The following is an 18090-nucleotide window of genomic DNA, read 5'->3' on the forward strand; positions in this document are numbered from 1 at the left end:
TTGGTGATAGTCACTGTCGCGAAAATGATCTGAGCAGATCACCGACGATTTTGTTGGCTTGAAATCCTTCCTCTTGACCGCGGCAACCCAAAGCGCCGATAGCTTGCGCTCCTTTGGGAATTTATGAAACGCGACATCCTCTCGGCCGCCAGTGTTCGTGCAGCCATAGGCTGCGCAGAACCACGGCATTGTCGTTCTTTTCGTGAAGAACGACGCAAGATGCACTTAAAAAGCTTGCGGTAACGTTCGCAAGAAGAAAACAAGCGCGAGACAAGAAAAAGGTTGCACTGCGTAGCCCGCAAGCGACAGGTGATGCACGGCCTGCTCGGGCAATAGAAGCGGAAGAGAGGTAGACGCCGTCCTTGACGTCACTACCGCCTGTCGTAATCCTGTCGTCTGCTACTGACATCCCCCCTCCAGCGCTGTGCACTGCGGAGAAGCCTGAACGGGGTAGCCACTTTAATCGATGATTACGTCACTATTTCAAAAGCTAAAGCCAAAATATTTCGTATACTTAACATACAAACCCTGCAGGTTCGACCCTCTGAAGCGCATCAAATTCTAAAACCGGTGCAGCTTCCCTTTAAGATAAGATAAGATAAGATAAGATATTCTTTATTTCTGTTTCAAAAAATGAATGAGGGAACTGCGACAAAAGGCGGTTAGGCCTGACGGCGTCACAGTTCCCCATACAGTTTACAGCGGCGCGCAACACGGACAACAAACGATAACAGAACATTACAGCAAACGTGGTAATTAAACATACTGGAGTAAAACCTAAAAATAGAAACGGTGTACACTATACACTCAAAAAGAAACAACAGCATATGGCACACAAAACACGGAAAAAAAAATTTGTACAGTAACATAACATGATAAAAGTTTGCTTTTGCCAAATACAAAACCAGACTAAACAATTATTCCACTTCGGAGAGTATCAACTGCTTTTTATGTCTGTTTTAAATCTGCGTTTAGAGAGATGGAACATTGAACATGGGGATGGGTTTTTGAGAATAGTTGGAATCTGGTAATTAAGCTTCTGTTTACCGTAATTTGTCCTTGTTTTTGGGACGAGGTTTCTCTGTTGTCTGAGGGGGTATTAAGTAGGAAATCGACTAGGAGAGACGGAGAAAAGCCTATTGCTATGGATATGTTGTAACAAGCGGTATGTGTAGACTCGGTTAGCTTGAAGTAGATTATGTTTTTGGTATAGAGGTGATGTTGGTAAGTGTTCCGGTCTTCCATGATAACCCTCAATAGCCCGGAGTGCCTTTTTTGTATCGAGGGTCTCAGACAGTAGTTCACCGATTGCAGTATTATTTTTTTTTCTGTGTTTTTTAGGGCCTAGTCGCAGGCTCCTTCAGTCCGCTTGACCTCGTCCCTCTCCCTGCTTTTCAAGGTTTTTGTCCAGACCTCTCTCGTCTCCGCGCAACATGTTCGCCAGGTTACTCATTAATTACGTTTTCTATCAATAGTGCACTTCTAGACTTTAACTGGAGTGAGATCGGGTGTCTCCCAAGGTTCTGTACTAGGCCTACTTCTTTTTTTGATATATATCGCTGACGTGCCTAATTGCATTTCTTCTAACATAGACTTATACGCCGGTGACTGTGTTTTATACCGAGAAATTTGCACCGATTAGCAAGAAAACAATCGAACCAGGCTAAAACATTATAATCTAGGTTTAGAGCAGAAAGCTTAAGCATGAGTAGTTTGTGATTCACCTTGTCAAGTGCGTTTGCACAATCTAGAAATGTGAAGTCGGCCTGTGAATTATTATCGATAATGCAGGGAATGTGTGAAAAGGAGTTGCGCTTCACAAGAGTAAGTTCGCCGGAAACTATGCTGGGCAGAAGCAAAAAATGAGTTTGATTCCAGGAAGTTGAATATGTTAGAACACAAAATATGTTCCAATAGTTTGCAGGGAATCCTTGTTAGTGAAATGCGTCTGTAGTTCAAAGGTGAATATCTGTTACCTAACTAACTTCCCTATTTTCCAATCCGAGTGCAGCGTTTAATTCTGCAATGACTGCTGAAAACTTTTTGCTAAATTAAGAGATGAATATATCTTAGTTTTTTTCAAGAACTTTGAATTAATACCGTCGACGCCACACGATGAAGAAATGTTTAATGAATCTATTATTTGGCCAATACCACCAGAATCAATTATAACAGAAAACATACAGCAAAAGTTATTACGCGGCACAGTGCATGTCGTATTCACATTAGACGAGGTAAAATTGAGTAAAAATATTTTGTTAAGGACAACGGGGCATTCCGCAGGGTGGAGATTCTCACCGGGGGCGTCCTGAAGTGAAATCGCATTATTTTTATTAGGGTTGATAACACTCTAGAATTTCTTTGGGTTTCTTGATAGCATGTTTGACAAGGTGGTATTAAAAAAGTAAATTTTTGTGTCATGTACGTACAGCTTTTGTGTAATCGGCTTCAGCTGCAAAATAGGCTTCCCAGCGGTCAATTCGGTTAGTTACCTTTCCGGAACCAAAAAGGCGTTTCTTTTTATCCAAGAGACGTTTAAGTGTTTGGTTAAACCATGGAGTATGAAAGATAAATAATGAGATATACTAGTTCCCGATGGGTCGTTAGGATCAAATCTAGAGTGTTAGCCAAATCTTCTGTTTGTCTGGTGGATGAAGTCACAAGTTGAGTTAAATGAAAGCACGCGCACAGATCTAAAAATTGCTGACAACGTGATGAAGCTGGTTTTACAACAGGAATGGGGCCAGACCATGTAATATTAGGGAGATTAAAGTCACCTACTGGACAAACGGATGCAATGGGAAACGACCAACAATGTTACTCAGGGCGTCATGCAAACTGTCAAAAAACGCAGCTGCAGAATTTAGGGGGTGGTAGCAAACACCCAACACTATTCTCGTATGACCCAGCGTGACGCAGACCCATACCATTTCCAATTCGAAAACATGCGATATCAGGAAAGAGTGGATGGTTTGTGATAGTTCCACCACCGTATCTGCCTTCTCTATCGGAACGGCAGATATCGTATGTTTTGGTACCATAAAAAAGTTCGCTGCTTTCAATTGTTGCGTTCAACCAGGTCTCCGTTAGAATGATTAGGTCTGCATCAGCGGAACCCATAAGAGCATTAAATCGATCGCGTTTGTTCACTACACTTCTTATGTTAGTAAACAGCACCTGAACGTGCTTCTCGCTGCCAGTTAACTTTGATTGTTATGACGAAGATTGCCGACAGGGCACGCTAGACGTTGTCGCCTCGTTTGCATGCGATCGAGTATTCGAAGCCGGTCTATTGCTTATGTTAGCATATTGTTTGTCTGGGCGGTGCAGTATTCTTTGCTTTAATTCCTGCATACTGTTATTTCAGCTGTCATAGACGTAAATCTTTTTATTCACGTGCAGTTTATCATAGCGGAAGTGAAACATGTGCGATTCTGTTAACGACTTCGCAAATCCGATCATTCCGTGTATGCGTTGTAGCTGGTGAGAAGTCTTCAACGACCAATATATCCTGTTCCTTTAGCTTTGATGTTTGCAGAAGCATACTCTCCTTCACCTTAAAATGAGGAAACCTGACTATAAAAGGTCTGCATTTGCTTTCTTGGTAGCGTCCACAGAGAATATGAGCGCGCTCTGTTGCGTTAGGGGGTATTTCAAAGTCTGTGTACTGTGTAAGCAAGCCAACAAGCTTTTCCACAGTCTGTTCTCATGATTTAGAGCTGTCTTCAACGGCACGGAACACAAGATTATTGCGACGAGCCCGGTTGTCCAGGTCATCGAGACGGGAACGCAGGCTCTGGCTTTGCTGAACAACGCCACTAATTGTTTCTTGAACAGTTTGTAAACGGTGTTCAAATTCATCAAGATCAGCAGTCCTGGCCTCTGTCTTTGACAGGTGACCATTTAAGTGACCAATTTTCGGTTCAAGTGATTGCTGAGGGGCCTTAATGTCATTAACAGTGCCCAACAAATTAGCTTGCTCCTCTGTTAGGATTTTGAGGCGCTCAAGAATTTCATCAAGCCGAGCAGAGTCTGCTACATCCGTGTTGTCTTTGTTCGGGCCAGGATTGCGTTCAATGTCACCAGAACACACCAGCAATTCGCTAATCACGTCAATGCAATCTTCACAAAAATCACACAAAGCGCATGGGCTCCGGAGCAGCAGTAAGCACCGGTAACTAGTGTGTTTTGCAAACAGGGAGACGGAGTTACAGACCTGAACAAAGCGGAAGCATGAAGCGTCAGCCACGTCAGCGCGAACGCCGCTCCCGGGCCCACTGAAGCTTGGCCATATGCGGTGGCTTCATAAGTATGTTTCTCTATGGTGGCTTCTTATATCCCGCGCTAGTGATGCACTCGTCGATGTGGCTGATGTGGTAGTGGTGACGGAAACGCCCCAAGGGAAACCAGTGACGCTCGGGTGATAAGGCCGGGAAGCATTATCCGATCCAGGAAGAATAGATGGGGAGTTACTTTCCATGCCACGGCATAGATAGGGTCCAAGCAGGCAGATCAAAATCTGAACAAAGCGGAAGCATGAAATGTCAGCCATGTCTGTCAGCGTGAACGGCGCTCCCGAGCCCAGTCTGGTATTTGATATGTGATGTTTTTACAATCGGCTGTTTTTTTCACAGACCATGGTGTGTAAAGGCTACTGCATACTGAGTTTAGCTGACTGTAGCTGAGTTTAGCTGATTATGGCTTTACAAGTGTCCTCGTAGTGAAACTGAGTCGTAATGCCTGGCCCCTGTTTAAGGAGCTAAGGCTGTATTTTGAGAGCCGACGGGCGCATCACAAAGCGCGGCGGGCAGCCTAAGGTACCTGGGCAGTATGTTCCAGACCCCTGGTTCACATGACTTCACTGATACTCAAGCACGCGATCTTTCCAATGACACCTCACGGTACTATACGACTAGGCAATGTAATTATAACGAATGGCGGAAATTAGCAACCTTAAACAAAAGCCACACTTAGTTTTTCTTTTTTTTTGGAGTAATCCATTTTCTTTCTCCTTGGTTTAGTAGTGGGGAGAGGTTGTATGTGCGGTTTGACATCTTGAAACTGTAAGTTGGCTGCGAAAGATACGCATGTACCTTTCAGTGACGTTGGTTACGATTGGGATGCTTTTATGCCCCACTTCCATAGAACTCAGCTCGCCTTGGTTAAAGTTCGATCCCAAAGTCCGATTTTGTTGGCCAAGCCGCAATGACACAAATGCAGTGCGGCAGGTAACATTTGATGCAAAATCAGTAGTATTCCAAAAGTGTATAAAAAAAATGGCCGAGACCTCCTGGTAGCTAGCATTTCATTAATGAGGAGAAGTTGAACATTAAGGCCCCATAAGACACACAAAGGAAATTTCAAAATATGCAGAACAACGCTTCCAAATTAATACTCACAAATACGGGAGGTCATAGATTATGGGACCTCCTCATGGACACTTAATGGATGGGTTATGTTCTATGTAGTAAAATAAAATATTTCTTCTTCTAATATCTGGTGATGGTCAGGTACATGGTTCAATTCCTGGTTTTCGTTCTCTTTAATTAGTGTGATAAACGAGAGAGGAAATGTTAAGCAGATAATATTACCTCTACTGCAGCAGCTATTAGTTAAACAAGCTCCTATATAAAGCTGCATATCCTAAAAGCTACCCGATTAGTTGATCGTGAGCTTTTGTTTGCTACAGTGTAATATTGACAGTGTGCTCATTAACAAAAAGAAAAAAAAAAAAACAAGCGGTTGCTGCTTAGCAAAGTGTTCTTGACAGCAATGCTCTCTAAAACCTCACTTTACTCTAACGAGTGTCGTGTTCCATTGCAGTTCCTAGAATGCGTCGTTTTCTTCTCATCCCACTGTGTTCAAACGCTTAGGTCTGCTCAGGATTAAGCAATGAGCGCGTCACGGTAGTGCTACGAACTATAACACCGCTGTCGCTTCTATTTCTATTTCCGTTGAGCTGTAAGTGTTTCTAGACGGCATGGTCCAGTGGCTTTCAGTGTGACGAAATTACCGCAAGGTGCCATTTTCGGTACTGTGGAAAGGCGTGGCGCGGGTGTTTGCGCTCCTTTAATTAAACGCCTTACGCGTTGTAATGAGTTTAGCCGTTTGTATAATTGCAACTGCAGAATAATTTCCCGGCGCACACTCCGGCCCCTGGTGCAGCAAAATAGTTTATAATTATTTCTCGAGCTTCAAAAGAAGATATTCACGTGACATAACCGATGACATTTTGTGGTCCACTTGGTCGGTTCAACAATGTGGACGAATGCAGGAGGCTATACTTCCATCGAAAACGCGAGGAGCCTTTCGCAGCAGTGTAAAGACAACAACATAGTGGCCTGTGTGACACGAAAAACTGACATGAGACACACAATGAAATGTCTTTTAATAGTGGGCAGATCGCGATGTGATTGAATTTCTTGGCCGAAATGAGCATTTCATCCGTGGCAGCTAATCGCAATGCGCTAAAAGAAATGTAGTATTCTCTTAAAATTTATATTCAAAAACTCTCAGCTGTGTGCCCCACAGGCCACCGCTTCTCAATACTAAGCCATGTCTTGTCTCAGCAGATATATTTTATGCCTTTTGTAGGGAGTACGACCCGCTTCTGTACTGTTTGCGCGCTAACAGAAGTTTGAAAGCATCTTCAATGAAATCTTTAATGCATTCGGCTGGCGGGGAAATTGACAGTGCTGATTATGTACTAGGCACACCCGCAAGATTTTGTTTTCTGTGACTTGCGTGGCATACACCATTACGTTTCTGCGAGGAGGTTAAGGTTTGGGACTATGCAAATTTGAGAAATAACCGTATACATGATGCCGACCCAAATCTGAACTATGACCGCAGCTATGGGAAGTAACCAGATAGTAATCTGCACAGCAGTACTCTATTACACTTTGCGTCATAGCCTTAATGCACATTTACATACAGATTATGAGTACTACATCTGTTCAATAATGTCACACCTCCAAATGATGTAAGCACATCGAGAAGTGGCCGCACCTTGCATCTTTTAATTCTTCGTTTTGGAGCTGATGTCTACTAGGTACAGACCTGTGCACTGGACGAGGAGAGTGTTGAAACGATTCTCTGCTGGGCTGTTGCAAGCCAGTTCCGCTGCTGCTTCCACCGTATTGACGTCAGGCGCACGCGACAACCCAGCGAGCAATATGGTGACAACCAGGCGGGCCCTCGTTGAAAATGTGTCAGGCCCGACCGATGTCGAGTGCAGTTTTCAGCCTTACTTCAGTCCTTGCTTCAATGCTTTAGCATGGCATTTGAAAAACATGCTTATAGCCAACTTTAAGAACCCAGAGCGCGAGCGACATAGTCATTAATCTAACAAAGCCGCCAGCAAGTGCACATATACATGAACTGTTAAATTTGCTTGTACGCATTACCCGCCAACATTATTTATAAAACGTCTATACACGTATCTTACTGCGACAAAGGTTTAGAGCCTCAATCTATTAGGCTTTGATACAGCACTGGAATGTATTGCAAACCTCCTTGATGAGTGCAATTTCCCTTTCGACGCTAAAAAAAAATTAAACACGTCTCGTAGACAAAAGAGATTAGTTGTAATTTAAATGCAAAGAATTTAAACTTATAGTGTTAGTGTGTAGCTTCTCTCGCGCGCGCGCTCAGAGCCGTACAGCGTGGAATTAGTCTGTAATGCAGGCAGGGAAAATGGCGGTCGGGGCACCACTCAACAGTAGGAATTAACCTACTGCGTTTTCGGTCTGCTTTCACATATCACACAGCAAATCGGTAGATTTGAAAGCGGGAAATTTTCTTCCCTTCGTATATAACAGGCGAGAGCTGCAGGTAACATTGCACATGGCGACGGTGCGATCCATGATGCTGGCGTGGTCCCTACGGCTGCCTCGAAGCCTCTTCTCCGAGGCCATACCGCCCACCTGTCGAGCGGAAATCCGAAAGACGGCAGTGCCCATCACATGCCACGGCCATTCCTTCGTCCGCCAGCACTGGTATGGCAGGTATGTATACGTTGCCGTGGCATTAGTGTCGATAAGGCCCAACCGAGCTATGTGTGCAACGTGAAATGTGGCAGTCATTCGCCGTCATAATAAAAAGGCTTCGAGATCTTCGACTATTATGAAGAAGCATAAAAACATTGAAAAAAAAAAACGATATTCAGGATAATTAGCAGCTAATGTGTAATTTTATTGCCGAGTTCTGACGAGAAGACGTCAATTCCAACAACAGGGTAACCTTTCGTGAGCAATAATATACAACAAGAATTTAAATTCAGGTGTGTTTACCAACGACAGCTTTGATTGTAAACGTCAGTGTCTAATGGCTTTCTCTGCACGGATCATAGAAGCTAGCTCGTTCTGCACTCGGGATCGATGCTCGTCACTAAGCAGCCTCGCCTGCACGTGAGACTGCCGATAAAGGAGACAGGTGGCGTACGTTTAGGGGGTAGGGAGAGAGATCACGGGATTCCCACGGCTAAAGTGACTGAATCTCTAAAAACATCGCACCTGTTATCTGCCACATCTTTAATTGAGCAATTACCACACGACCCGGAGCACACTTAAGCCGAAGTGAAAAACCCAAAGTTGCGCCTTGAGTTCAAAGAATGGAAAACAAAATGAAGAAAGTGCGAAATTTCCGCATTCGATTATGTGTTAATAAGCCAAGACAAACCTCAGACTGTGATCGGTTCCGCATCACTACTACTAGTTATTTGTAATGACAGATGTTTACGTCATTGACCTAACAGCGGAAAATGGCAGGTTGATCGCATGACCCTTTTTCAAGCGAAAGCCGAAAGAAATTGGAAGAAAATATTAATGAACAACTTTCCTATATTCCATCTAGAGCTGGAGCTTAGGTCCAAATAAATGACACTTTAAAAGAACCTCAGCTCTGTTCTCTTCTTCGCCGCAATGCTTTTTGCCCAGTTACGTTCGTGTGGTTCACCGCTAAAATATTAATGAACAACTTTCCTATATGCCATCTAGAGCTGGAGCTTAGATCCAAATAAATGACACTGTAAAAGAACCTCAGCTCTGTTCTCTTCTTCGCCGCAATGCTTTTTGCCCAGTTACGTTCGCGTGGTTCACCGCTAACATATATATGTCACTGTTTCGAGCAGCGGACCGTACGCCGCACTTCCGCGGTTGCTTTCCTACTACGTTGGCTAAAGGGATACCGCTGTGCGGAGTCCGTGACAAAGGAGTTTTATTCAGTGTCGCTGTATACGTATTTAAACACGTGTAACATGATACAACTGTTTTGCTAAGGTTGTTGATGTATTGCACTTTTGGCTGTTGCTAAAGGAGAGTATTTCACGACGCGTTAGTTGCAAGCAAAATAAAACCTATCTAGGTGTCGGTCGCTCAGCCCGATAGTTTGTCCCACAAGGATCACCCGCTTTAATAAATGATTTCCGTCCTCGAGGCATATTCCGGCAGCATTTTCATTTCTGCTGCATCTTGACAGTCAGCGTCAAATATTTGTCATTTATGAGTAATAAAATGCAGATAATATTCCGCATGCGCTCTTCTTGTGAAGGTGCGTGACCTTTCGGATATGCTGACGCAAGCTTTTCCCCAAACGCCTGTGCATCACCAGGTCATGCATCTCTTTTGAAAACTACTAATCTCTGTGACAGGTATTTTGACAGGTATTATTGGAGGTAAACCTAAGAAAATTTTGCGCCAATACATGTACAACTCCTTTCGAAGAAAGGGTTCATTGCCGCAGCCTGACATTGCGCCATTTGTCTCTAAATATGCTGAAGAAAATGCTCATGCTATCGCGTCAACTCTTACGATCCGACTCGAAAAAATCATCCATTCGCCACCCACGCCACCGACACGGCATGCGCAGTAAAGGGGAATCCATATTCCTTTTGTTGCGTTGGAAAGTTTCTTCTAGTCAGCGCATGGGTCTGTCGTTTACGTGTTTCGTCTACCCTAGCGCAGTGTTACTCGATTCTTAAGTATTGTTACGGGAAATATTCACAGTACGGCAGTTGTCCGCACCACTGAGGATGATCACAGCACAGCACTCGCACAGCACAGCACTCGTCTGCGTCTTCTTCTTCTGGGAGTCTGTCGGACTTCTTTTTCGTCAGCACGGCCAGCGAATACCGCTCATAACACTACCCCCCTCGGGAAAAGAACAGCCCCGGTGCGTTCTACGTTTGTGAAACAGAACGTGCATAATAGGGCGTTAGGCGGGACACATGCACTATTTCAGAGGATGGCGCTCTGGAGGAGGATTTCGGAGGCACAAATTCAACTTCGTATGTGACGTCTGTCACGGGGCGCAAAACTCGGTAAGGGCCTGTGTAACGGGGCAAAAATTTTTGCACAAGCCCACGCGACGGCACGGGAGCCACAGCAAGACGAGTGACCCAGGAGGGTAGTGGACATCACGGTGGCGACTGTCGTACCGGAACTTTTGAGAGACTTGGGATGCAGAGAGCCTGACATGAGCTATCCGGTGGGCATCATGAGCGTGGGCTACGGCATCACTGGCGCAAGTACTGGTGGCGTCTGCCGCAGGTAGTGAGGTGTCGAAGGGCAGTAACGGGTGGCGGCCAAATAACAGATACAATGGGGAGTATCCAGCGGTAGAATGGACAGATGAATTGTAGGCGAATGTCACAAAGGGTAGAATAACGTCCCAATCCCGGTGGTCGTCAGACACATACATGGACAGCATGTCTGTGAGGGTACGGTTTAGGCGTTCCGTGAGGCCGTTGGTCTGGGGCTCATAGGCTGTGGTGAATTTGTGACGGACGGAGCACGAACGGAGAATTTCGTCAACCACTCGCGACAGCAAGCAGCGGCCACGGTCAGTCAGTAGTTCACGAGGGGCACCATAATGTAGAATCACGTTTTCTAGGAGGAAGTCAGCGACGTCTGTGGCGCAGCTGGTCGGGATGGCTCTGGTAATAGCATACCGCGTAGCATAATCGGTGGCGACGGCGATTCATTTGTTCCCTGAGGCGGAAACTGGAAAGGGCGCAAGAAGGTCAACACCTACACAGGAAAATGGGTCAGTGGGTATGGGGATCGGCTGCAAATGGCCTGAAGGTATAATTGTGGGCTTCTTTCGACGGTGACACAATTCACATGCGGCAATGTATTGCTGGACGGAGCGGTAGAGCCCCGGCCAGTAGAAGCGTCGGCGCAGGCTGTCGTATGTGCGAGAGACACCCAGGTGGCCAGCCGTTGGAGCATCATGAAACTGGTCAAGGATGGTGGAACGCAGATGTTGAGGAACGACGAGCAAAAGGTCTGTGCCGTCTGGTCGCATAATGCGTCGGTATTGGGTGTTCTCGTGGAGTACATATAAGGCAAGAGATGGATCAGGTCGGTCGCAGATCAGACGGAGGATAATGTAATGGAGCAAAGGATATAAGTGTTGTTCGTCGACAATGTTAGAAAAGGCCGACAGAGACAAGACACATGCGTCATCGTCAGAGTCGGTAGGACTAGGGGAGTCGACAGGATGACGGGACAAGCAGTATGCATCTTGGTGAAGCCGGCCGGACTTGTACACGGTGGAAAATGTATACTCTTGTAATCGAAGCGCCCAGCGCCCCAAACGGCCTGTAGGATCTTTGAGGGAGGAAAGCCAACACAAGGCGTGATGGTCTGTTATAACAGTAAAATGCCGGCCAAACAAATAAGGGCGGAATTTTGTAATAGCCCAAACAAGTGCCAGGCACTCTCGCTCTGTGATAGAGTAAGTTTGTTCGGACGTAGATAAGAGGTGGCTGGCATACGCAATTACCCTTGTGTGCCGGTGTTGTCGCTGTGCAAGTATAGCTCCAATGCCATGGCCACTTGTGTCGGTGCGGAATTCAGTATTGGCAGATGGGTTGAAATGGACCAATACGGGTGGAGTTGTGAGAGCAGCAATAAGTTCCGAGAAAGCTGCAACTTGTTCAGGCCCCCAGGAGAATGAAACGTCTTTCTTTAGGAGATTGGTGAGAGGACGAGCTAGCGCTGCGAAATTCGGGACGAATCGTCGGAAGTAAGAACATAGACGAATAAAGCTTCGAACATCACTGGATGAAAGTGGAGTGGGAAAATCTCTGACGGCACGAATCTTGTCGGGGTCAGGCTGTACGCCGGCAGCATTAACCAAGTGACCAAGGACTTTGATTGGTCGGTCACCAAAGCTGCACTTTTTGGAGTTTGGTTGCAGTCCCGCGCGGCGAAAAAGCGCTAGGATTGTAGAAAGGCGACGGAGACGGCTTTCAAATGTAGGCAAGAAAACTACTACATCGTCAAGATAACACAAACAAGTGGTCCACTTGAAGCCTCGGAGCAAAGAGTCCATCATACCTTCGAAGGTTGCTGGGGCATTGCAAAGGCCAAAAGGAATGACTTTGAATTGATAAACGCCGTCAGGGATGATGAACGCTGTTTATTCACGGTCTGTCTCGTCGACAGAGATCTGACAGTAGCCGGAACGAAGGTCGATGGACGAAAAGTAGCTGGCTCCGTGCAAAGTATCAAGCGCGTCGTCTATACGCGGAAGAGGATTCACATCTTTTCTTGTTATCTTATTTAAATGACGATAGTCAACGCAGAATCTCCAACTGTTATCTTTCTTTTTGACCAACACAACAGGGGATGCCCAGGGGCTACTGGAAGGCTCAATTATGTCGTTCGCCAACATTTTGTCGACCTCTGTTTGGATGACGCGTCGCACGGCAAGCGAAACACGATAGGGCCGCCTGTGAATAGGACTGGCATCACCGGTGTCAATGCGGTGACTGACAACTGTGGTTTGACCCAATGGGCGGGTACAGAAGTCAAAAAGGTTACTGTAGGTGAGCAAAAGCTGCTTTAACTCTGCGGTGAATTCAGGCTGGAGATCAGCTGCATCGTATTCAGAAATGTGGCGCAACAAGCACAAACACAAGAGAAGATACACAACATACGCGCACACTACCAACTGTAATAAGAATCTGAAAACACTTCCTCTTCACCACTCCTCCTCTTCTACACTCAGGTACATCTCATCTTCCTCTTCTTTGCCAAGGGGTTAGTGGCACTTTCTTCCTCGCAGACCATAAACATCGTCCAAACATGGCAGTCACAAATTCTACACTGTCTTGTTACTCCAGACTTCTCCTTTGCCCAGTAACTCACACCACGCTGGACAAGCAAATATCCCCACATAGTCACGTAGTCATACACTAAATACCACTGCCACACATATACAGTAGGACATGTCCATCCACACCACATAACTTGTGTTGTCCCTATGTATTGAAAAACTTCAACCTACCAACGTCTACGAGGCCACGAAGCCCATGTACTCGAGGGAAAAAGATTCCTTAAACTACCATGGCCCCAAAACGTAAGAGGAGTCCAAGAATAACAGCTTTAGGCCAAGAATAACAGCTTGAGGCCCGATAATACTCTCGTTCTTTGCATTACTCAGGAGGATTGCTCAATAAAAGTAAATTCTTTTCTACGTAAACTGAACGAAGCTTCACTAATACATCTCTCTTCTTTCTTCTGTATCCAGTACGCCTCTAAAATTTCGCGCGCCATCTTATCCCGACTCTTTCCTAAAATGTTAAGCCTGCTAAACAACGGCTCACACTTGCACTTCTGACAGTGCAGGGGTAAATTTGACCCCTTGCCATGTTTTATGTACTTATCGTGTTCCCTCATTCTATCATTGATACATCTTCCAGTTTGCCCTATATATACTTTACCGCACGACAGAGGAACCTCATAAATCACTCCCACCAGACATCCACTAAAACTCTTTACATGCTTCTTATCACATTGTCCTTTTTTTTTCCTCCGTATTAATGCACATTACCCACCCAGTTTTTTGGGCGCAGAAAACACAACTGGCACCTCAAACCTACCTGCCACCTTTTTCAGGCAGTGTGCAACTCTATGTATATGGCGGATCACTTGTGGTAGTTTATTTCTCAACATATCTGTCGTTCTTTTTTCCCTTTCATTTTCTGAAGCATTGGTTGTGGTAGAAAACATTTATATAGGATACAAATACAGGAGGTTATGCGTGAGCTGACCCTGAAGGGGCCAACCCTCACAAACACTAGGTGGAGGTCCCTAGTTCGGGACCCCAGTGGCGTCTGCCGCCGCTCGGGCTCGCCCGACTAAGGCCCGTTCGGCCTTCAGGTCGGAGCAGCCGAGCAGGGTCGCCTCCCAGTCCTCCCGGGTTGGGTTGGGGTGAGGGGGATAGCCAGATTTGAGGAGCAGGCCCACACCATGTGCTAGATGTCCGAAGACACCACCCCACAGTGCGGGCAGCTGCCAGAGAAAGCAGGGTCGAAGTGTTTTAGAGCTGCCGGGCACAGCAGTGTGTTGGTATAGAGGCGGAGTAAGAGCCGCTCATCCGCCTTTGAAAGGCCTTTACATGGGCGGTGGTAAAGGCTGTGGCTAGATTGGTAGTAATTTACGATATCTTTGAATGTATAGGCCGGATTAGGATCAGCGTCCTGGTCGGAGGGGGAGGAGGAGGAAACTTCCCGGAGAGAGAGCGCGCGGGCGGCGGCGTCGGCAGCCCCGTTTCCAGCCAGCCCCTGATGAGCAGGAGCCCAAATAATATATCGGGTAGTGGAGTCCCCAATGTAGGAGCTATGTTGAAGTATTCGGTAGGCTAGATAAAGGGTCCAGCCCTGTTCGACATTCCGACAGGCCCCTCGCGAGTCGGAAATTACATATTTCGAGTCAGAATGGGAAGCAGCCAATGCTATGGTGACCTCCTCCGCATGAGTTATGTTGCGGGCCCTGAAGCTAAGACCGTTGACTGTTTTCGCCTCGTGGACGACTGCGGCCGTGTACCACCCCCCATGGTGCGGGCCAGAGGCGTCCACATAAAAAACGCCGGGTTTAGAACCATAATGGCGTGCCAGGGCCTCCGCCCGCACCAGGCGTCTGCCATCATGGTCTTCGCGTCGCATATTGGCGGGAAGAGGGCGTACGCGGAGGGCGCATCTCCACGGCGCTGGAATGCGTGCCCGTTCTTCCATAACTGTCCTATATTTGATGTGCAGCCGGGCAAGAAGGCGGCGGCCCTACTGCGTCTGCGACAAACGCGTATTGATTTGTGAGGTGCGCTTCCCTTAATTCCCTGAAGGTGTTCACCTATCCCAGCGGCATGAGGCGCTGGTTTGAGGTATTCACCGGAATATAGAGGGCCCGCTTATTGATTTTGCGGAGAATGACCTCGAGGGCATCCTCATCTTGCTTCCGCAGGTGGAGATATGGAGTCGAATAAAGGGTTCGACTGGTTACGAAGGCGTTTGCCAGCCGCAAGGCATCCTTGCTTCATAACCCCCCGCGTTTATTGGAAACCCGGCGGACCATGCGGCCCACCTGGTCCCCCACCTTGCGGAGATTGGCCAATGTGGTGTCTGGCCTGCGGTGTTGGTGAATGAAGAGTCCCAGTACTTGGTCTTCTTGTGTTTCTGGAATTGGCAGAGACTCTGCCACCCCACATATAATCATAACCGGGAAACCAGCCACCTCAAGTCTTTGTATTTGATTATTGAAGCTTTCCTCTGCCATATGTACACATGATTTTAACAAGGCCGACTCCAAACAAAGGGAAGCTATCCCTCTTTTAACAGTCTTTGAATGGGATGATCCATATGGAAGAACCTCTTTTTTAGCCCTAGGAAAATACTTCCAACACACTTCCCCATAACAAATTTTCATATTTAAATCAAGAAACTGCAATTTGCTGTCCACCGGTAGCTCATGAGTAAACGTAAGTCCTTTTCCTTGTAGCTTAAAAATAGAAAGCACACTTTCCACACTTTGATTCACTGCAGAGCCCTTATCCACAATGACTAAGAAAGCGTCAACATATCTAAATATTTTTAAAACCTGAACCATTAAGGGATGTATTAATTGCTCTGTCAACAGAGGATAAAAAGATGTTACATAGAACTGGGGCAACACATGACCCTATACAAATGCCCCTTCACTGCAAATACATATCGCACCCAAACGACACAACAGTGGACTAAGGTAAAACTCGAGTAGGGTTCGAAAACTGTCCACATTGACACCAGCAGAGTTCTGAAAGTCTATAGTGCCATTACTTTCAATGCATTCCCGCACCGATTCAAACAATTCTAAATGTGGCACCGAATAGAACAAATCCTCTACCTCAATAGAAAAAAAGCACGCAAGATTGGTTTGATGTTTTAAAAAATTGATCACTTTAAAAGAATTCTTAGTAGCAAAGGGATCATGAACCTCCAAACCTTTTAAATGTTTAAGAAGATACCGGCTGATCTGCTGCTGCCACGCATCACGTTCACACACAATACATCTGAAACGCGAGTCCGGTTTATGAGTCTTAACAGTGAAGAACACATCCAAAAAAGCCTTCTTGCATTCACTGATCCCCTTTGCCAACCTGGTTAGCTTCATATCATTACATAGCGCAATAGCTTTCGTTCTGCAAACTTTCTTCTTTACTTTAACGAAATTTTTCTCAATTACAATTGTCGCTTTCTCTGCAAAGAGTCCAGCCGCTATCACAGCAAAACCCCCTTCTTTGTCCGTTTGTAGTAATCGAAGATTATTCCTTTCAAAAAATTTCACCACTTCTGAAGTACATTCCTTTGGTACCAGGTCCTTCTTCCAAGACGTCCTAAGGATACTATCAAGCCCATCCAGTAAGCATCGTCCCGATCTTGACCAGCTTTATCCGCTATCTTTCTGTTCAAGGACATAAGCTAACAAGCTAGAATCTTGAGCAGCACACTATATTTCGGGCCCTTCTTTACGGTATCAGCAACTTTTACTGGAATAGAGATATCCCTCAAAACAACCAGCTGCCTAGGCTTTCAGTATGCTTTTCCATTTTTCTTGGCAACAAAGCCACATAACGTAGCCACAAAAACTCTGTTGTCTGGGTCACTAGACGCCATGTTTCCTTCAAACTTTTTTCCGCAACCCACACAGGGTGTATTGTGCAACATATAATACGAATCCAGTCTTTGAACATCTGAATTTGCCTCCATAACTGTGATTTCTAAATTCGGCAAATTTTCCTAACGTGACCAACGGACGGCTGAATCATGCCGAAAAAAGCACACACTTCTGCTGGAACCAAACCTTTTCGCAAACAGAAGGTGATGCATCTTGCCCGGCATGTCGAAGAAGCAATCCGAGCGATGAGCACATGTACTTGAGCGTAGTTAGGATGAGAACACATAAAAGGGCCCACAGTACAAGAAAGGTATCTCAAAATAACGGCTTGAGGGGCTAGTTGGTGCTGCATCGTATTCAGAAATGTGGCGCAACAAACACAAACACAAGAAAAGATACACAACACACGCGCACACTACCAACTGTAATAAGAATCTGAAGACACTTCCTCTTCACCACTCCTCCTCTTCTACACTCAGGTACATCTCATCTTCCTCTTCTTTGCCAAGGGGATAGTGGCACTTTCTTCCTCGCAGACCATAAACATCGTCCAAACATGGCAGTCACAAATTCTACACTGTCTTGTTACTCCAGACTTCTCCTTTGCCCAGTAACTCACACCACGCTGGACAAGCAAATATCCCCACATAGTCACGTAGTCATACACTAAATACCACTGCCACACATATACAGTAGGACATGTCCATCCACACCACATAACTTGTGTTGTCCCTATGTATTGAAAAACTTTAACCTACCAACGTCTACGAGGCCACGAAGCCCATGTACTCGAGGGAAAAAGATTCCTTAAACTACCATGGCCCCAAAACGTAAGAGGAGTCCAAGAATAACAGCTTTAGGCCAAGAATAACAGCTTGAGGCCCGATAATACTCTCGTTCTTTGCATTACTCAGGAGGATTGCTCAATAAAAGTAAATTCTTTTCTACGTAAACTGAACGAAGCTTCACTAATACATCTCTCTTCTTTCTTCTGTATCCAGTACGCCTCTAAAATTTCGCGCGCCATCTTATCCCGACTCTTTCCTAAAATGTTAAGCCTGGTAAACAACGGCTCACTTTTGCACTTCTGACAGTGCAGGGGTACATTTGACGCCTTGCCATTTTCTATGGACTTGTCTTGTTCCCTCATTAT

The 18090-nt window shown here is 45.8% G+C and overlaps 1 protein-coding gene across 1 annotated transcript in view; it reads left to right on the forward strand.

Annotated features, from left to right (window-relative positions):
• Positions 1–7845: 7845 nt before the first annotated feature.
• LOC146194451 (sn-1-specific diacylglycerol lipase ABHD11-like) overlaps positions 7846–18090 on the forward strand; it is a 113986-nt gene continuing 103741 nt past the window's right edge. Inside the window, exon 1 of the mRNA XM_084596560.1 lies at positions 7846–8006. Coding sequence (XP_084452686.1) covers positions 7846–8006 — 161 coding nt within the window. The remainder of the gene's footprint in view (positions 8007–18090) is intronic.

The sequence above is a fragment of the Amblyomma maculatum genome, chromosome 3 (assembly GCF_055883805.1).
Source record: "Amblyomma maculatum isolate TAMU_Amacu chromosome 3, ASM5588380v1, whole genome shotgun sequence".
In the NCBI taxonomy this organism is placed as follows: Eukaryota; Metazoa; Arthropoda; class Arachnida; order Ixodida; family Ixodidae; genus Amblyomma; species Amblyomma maculatum.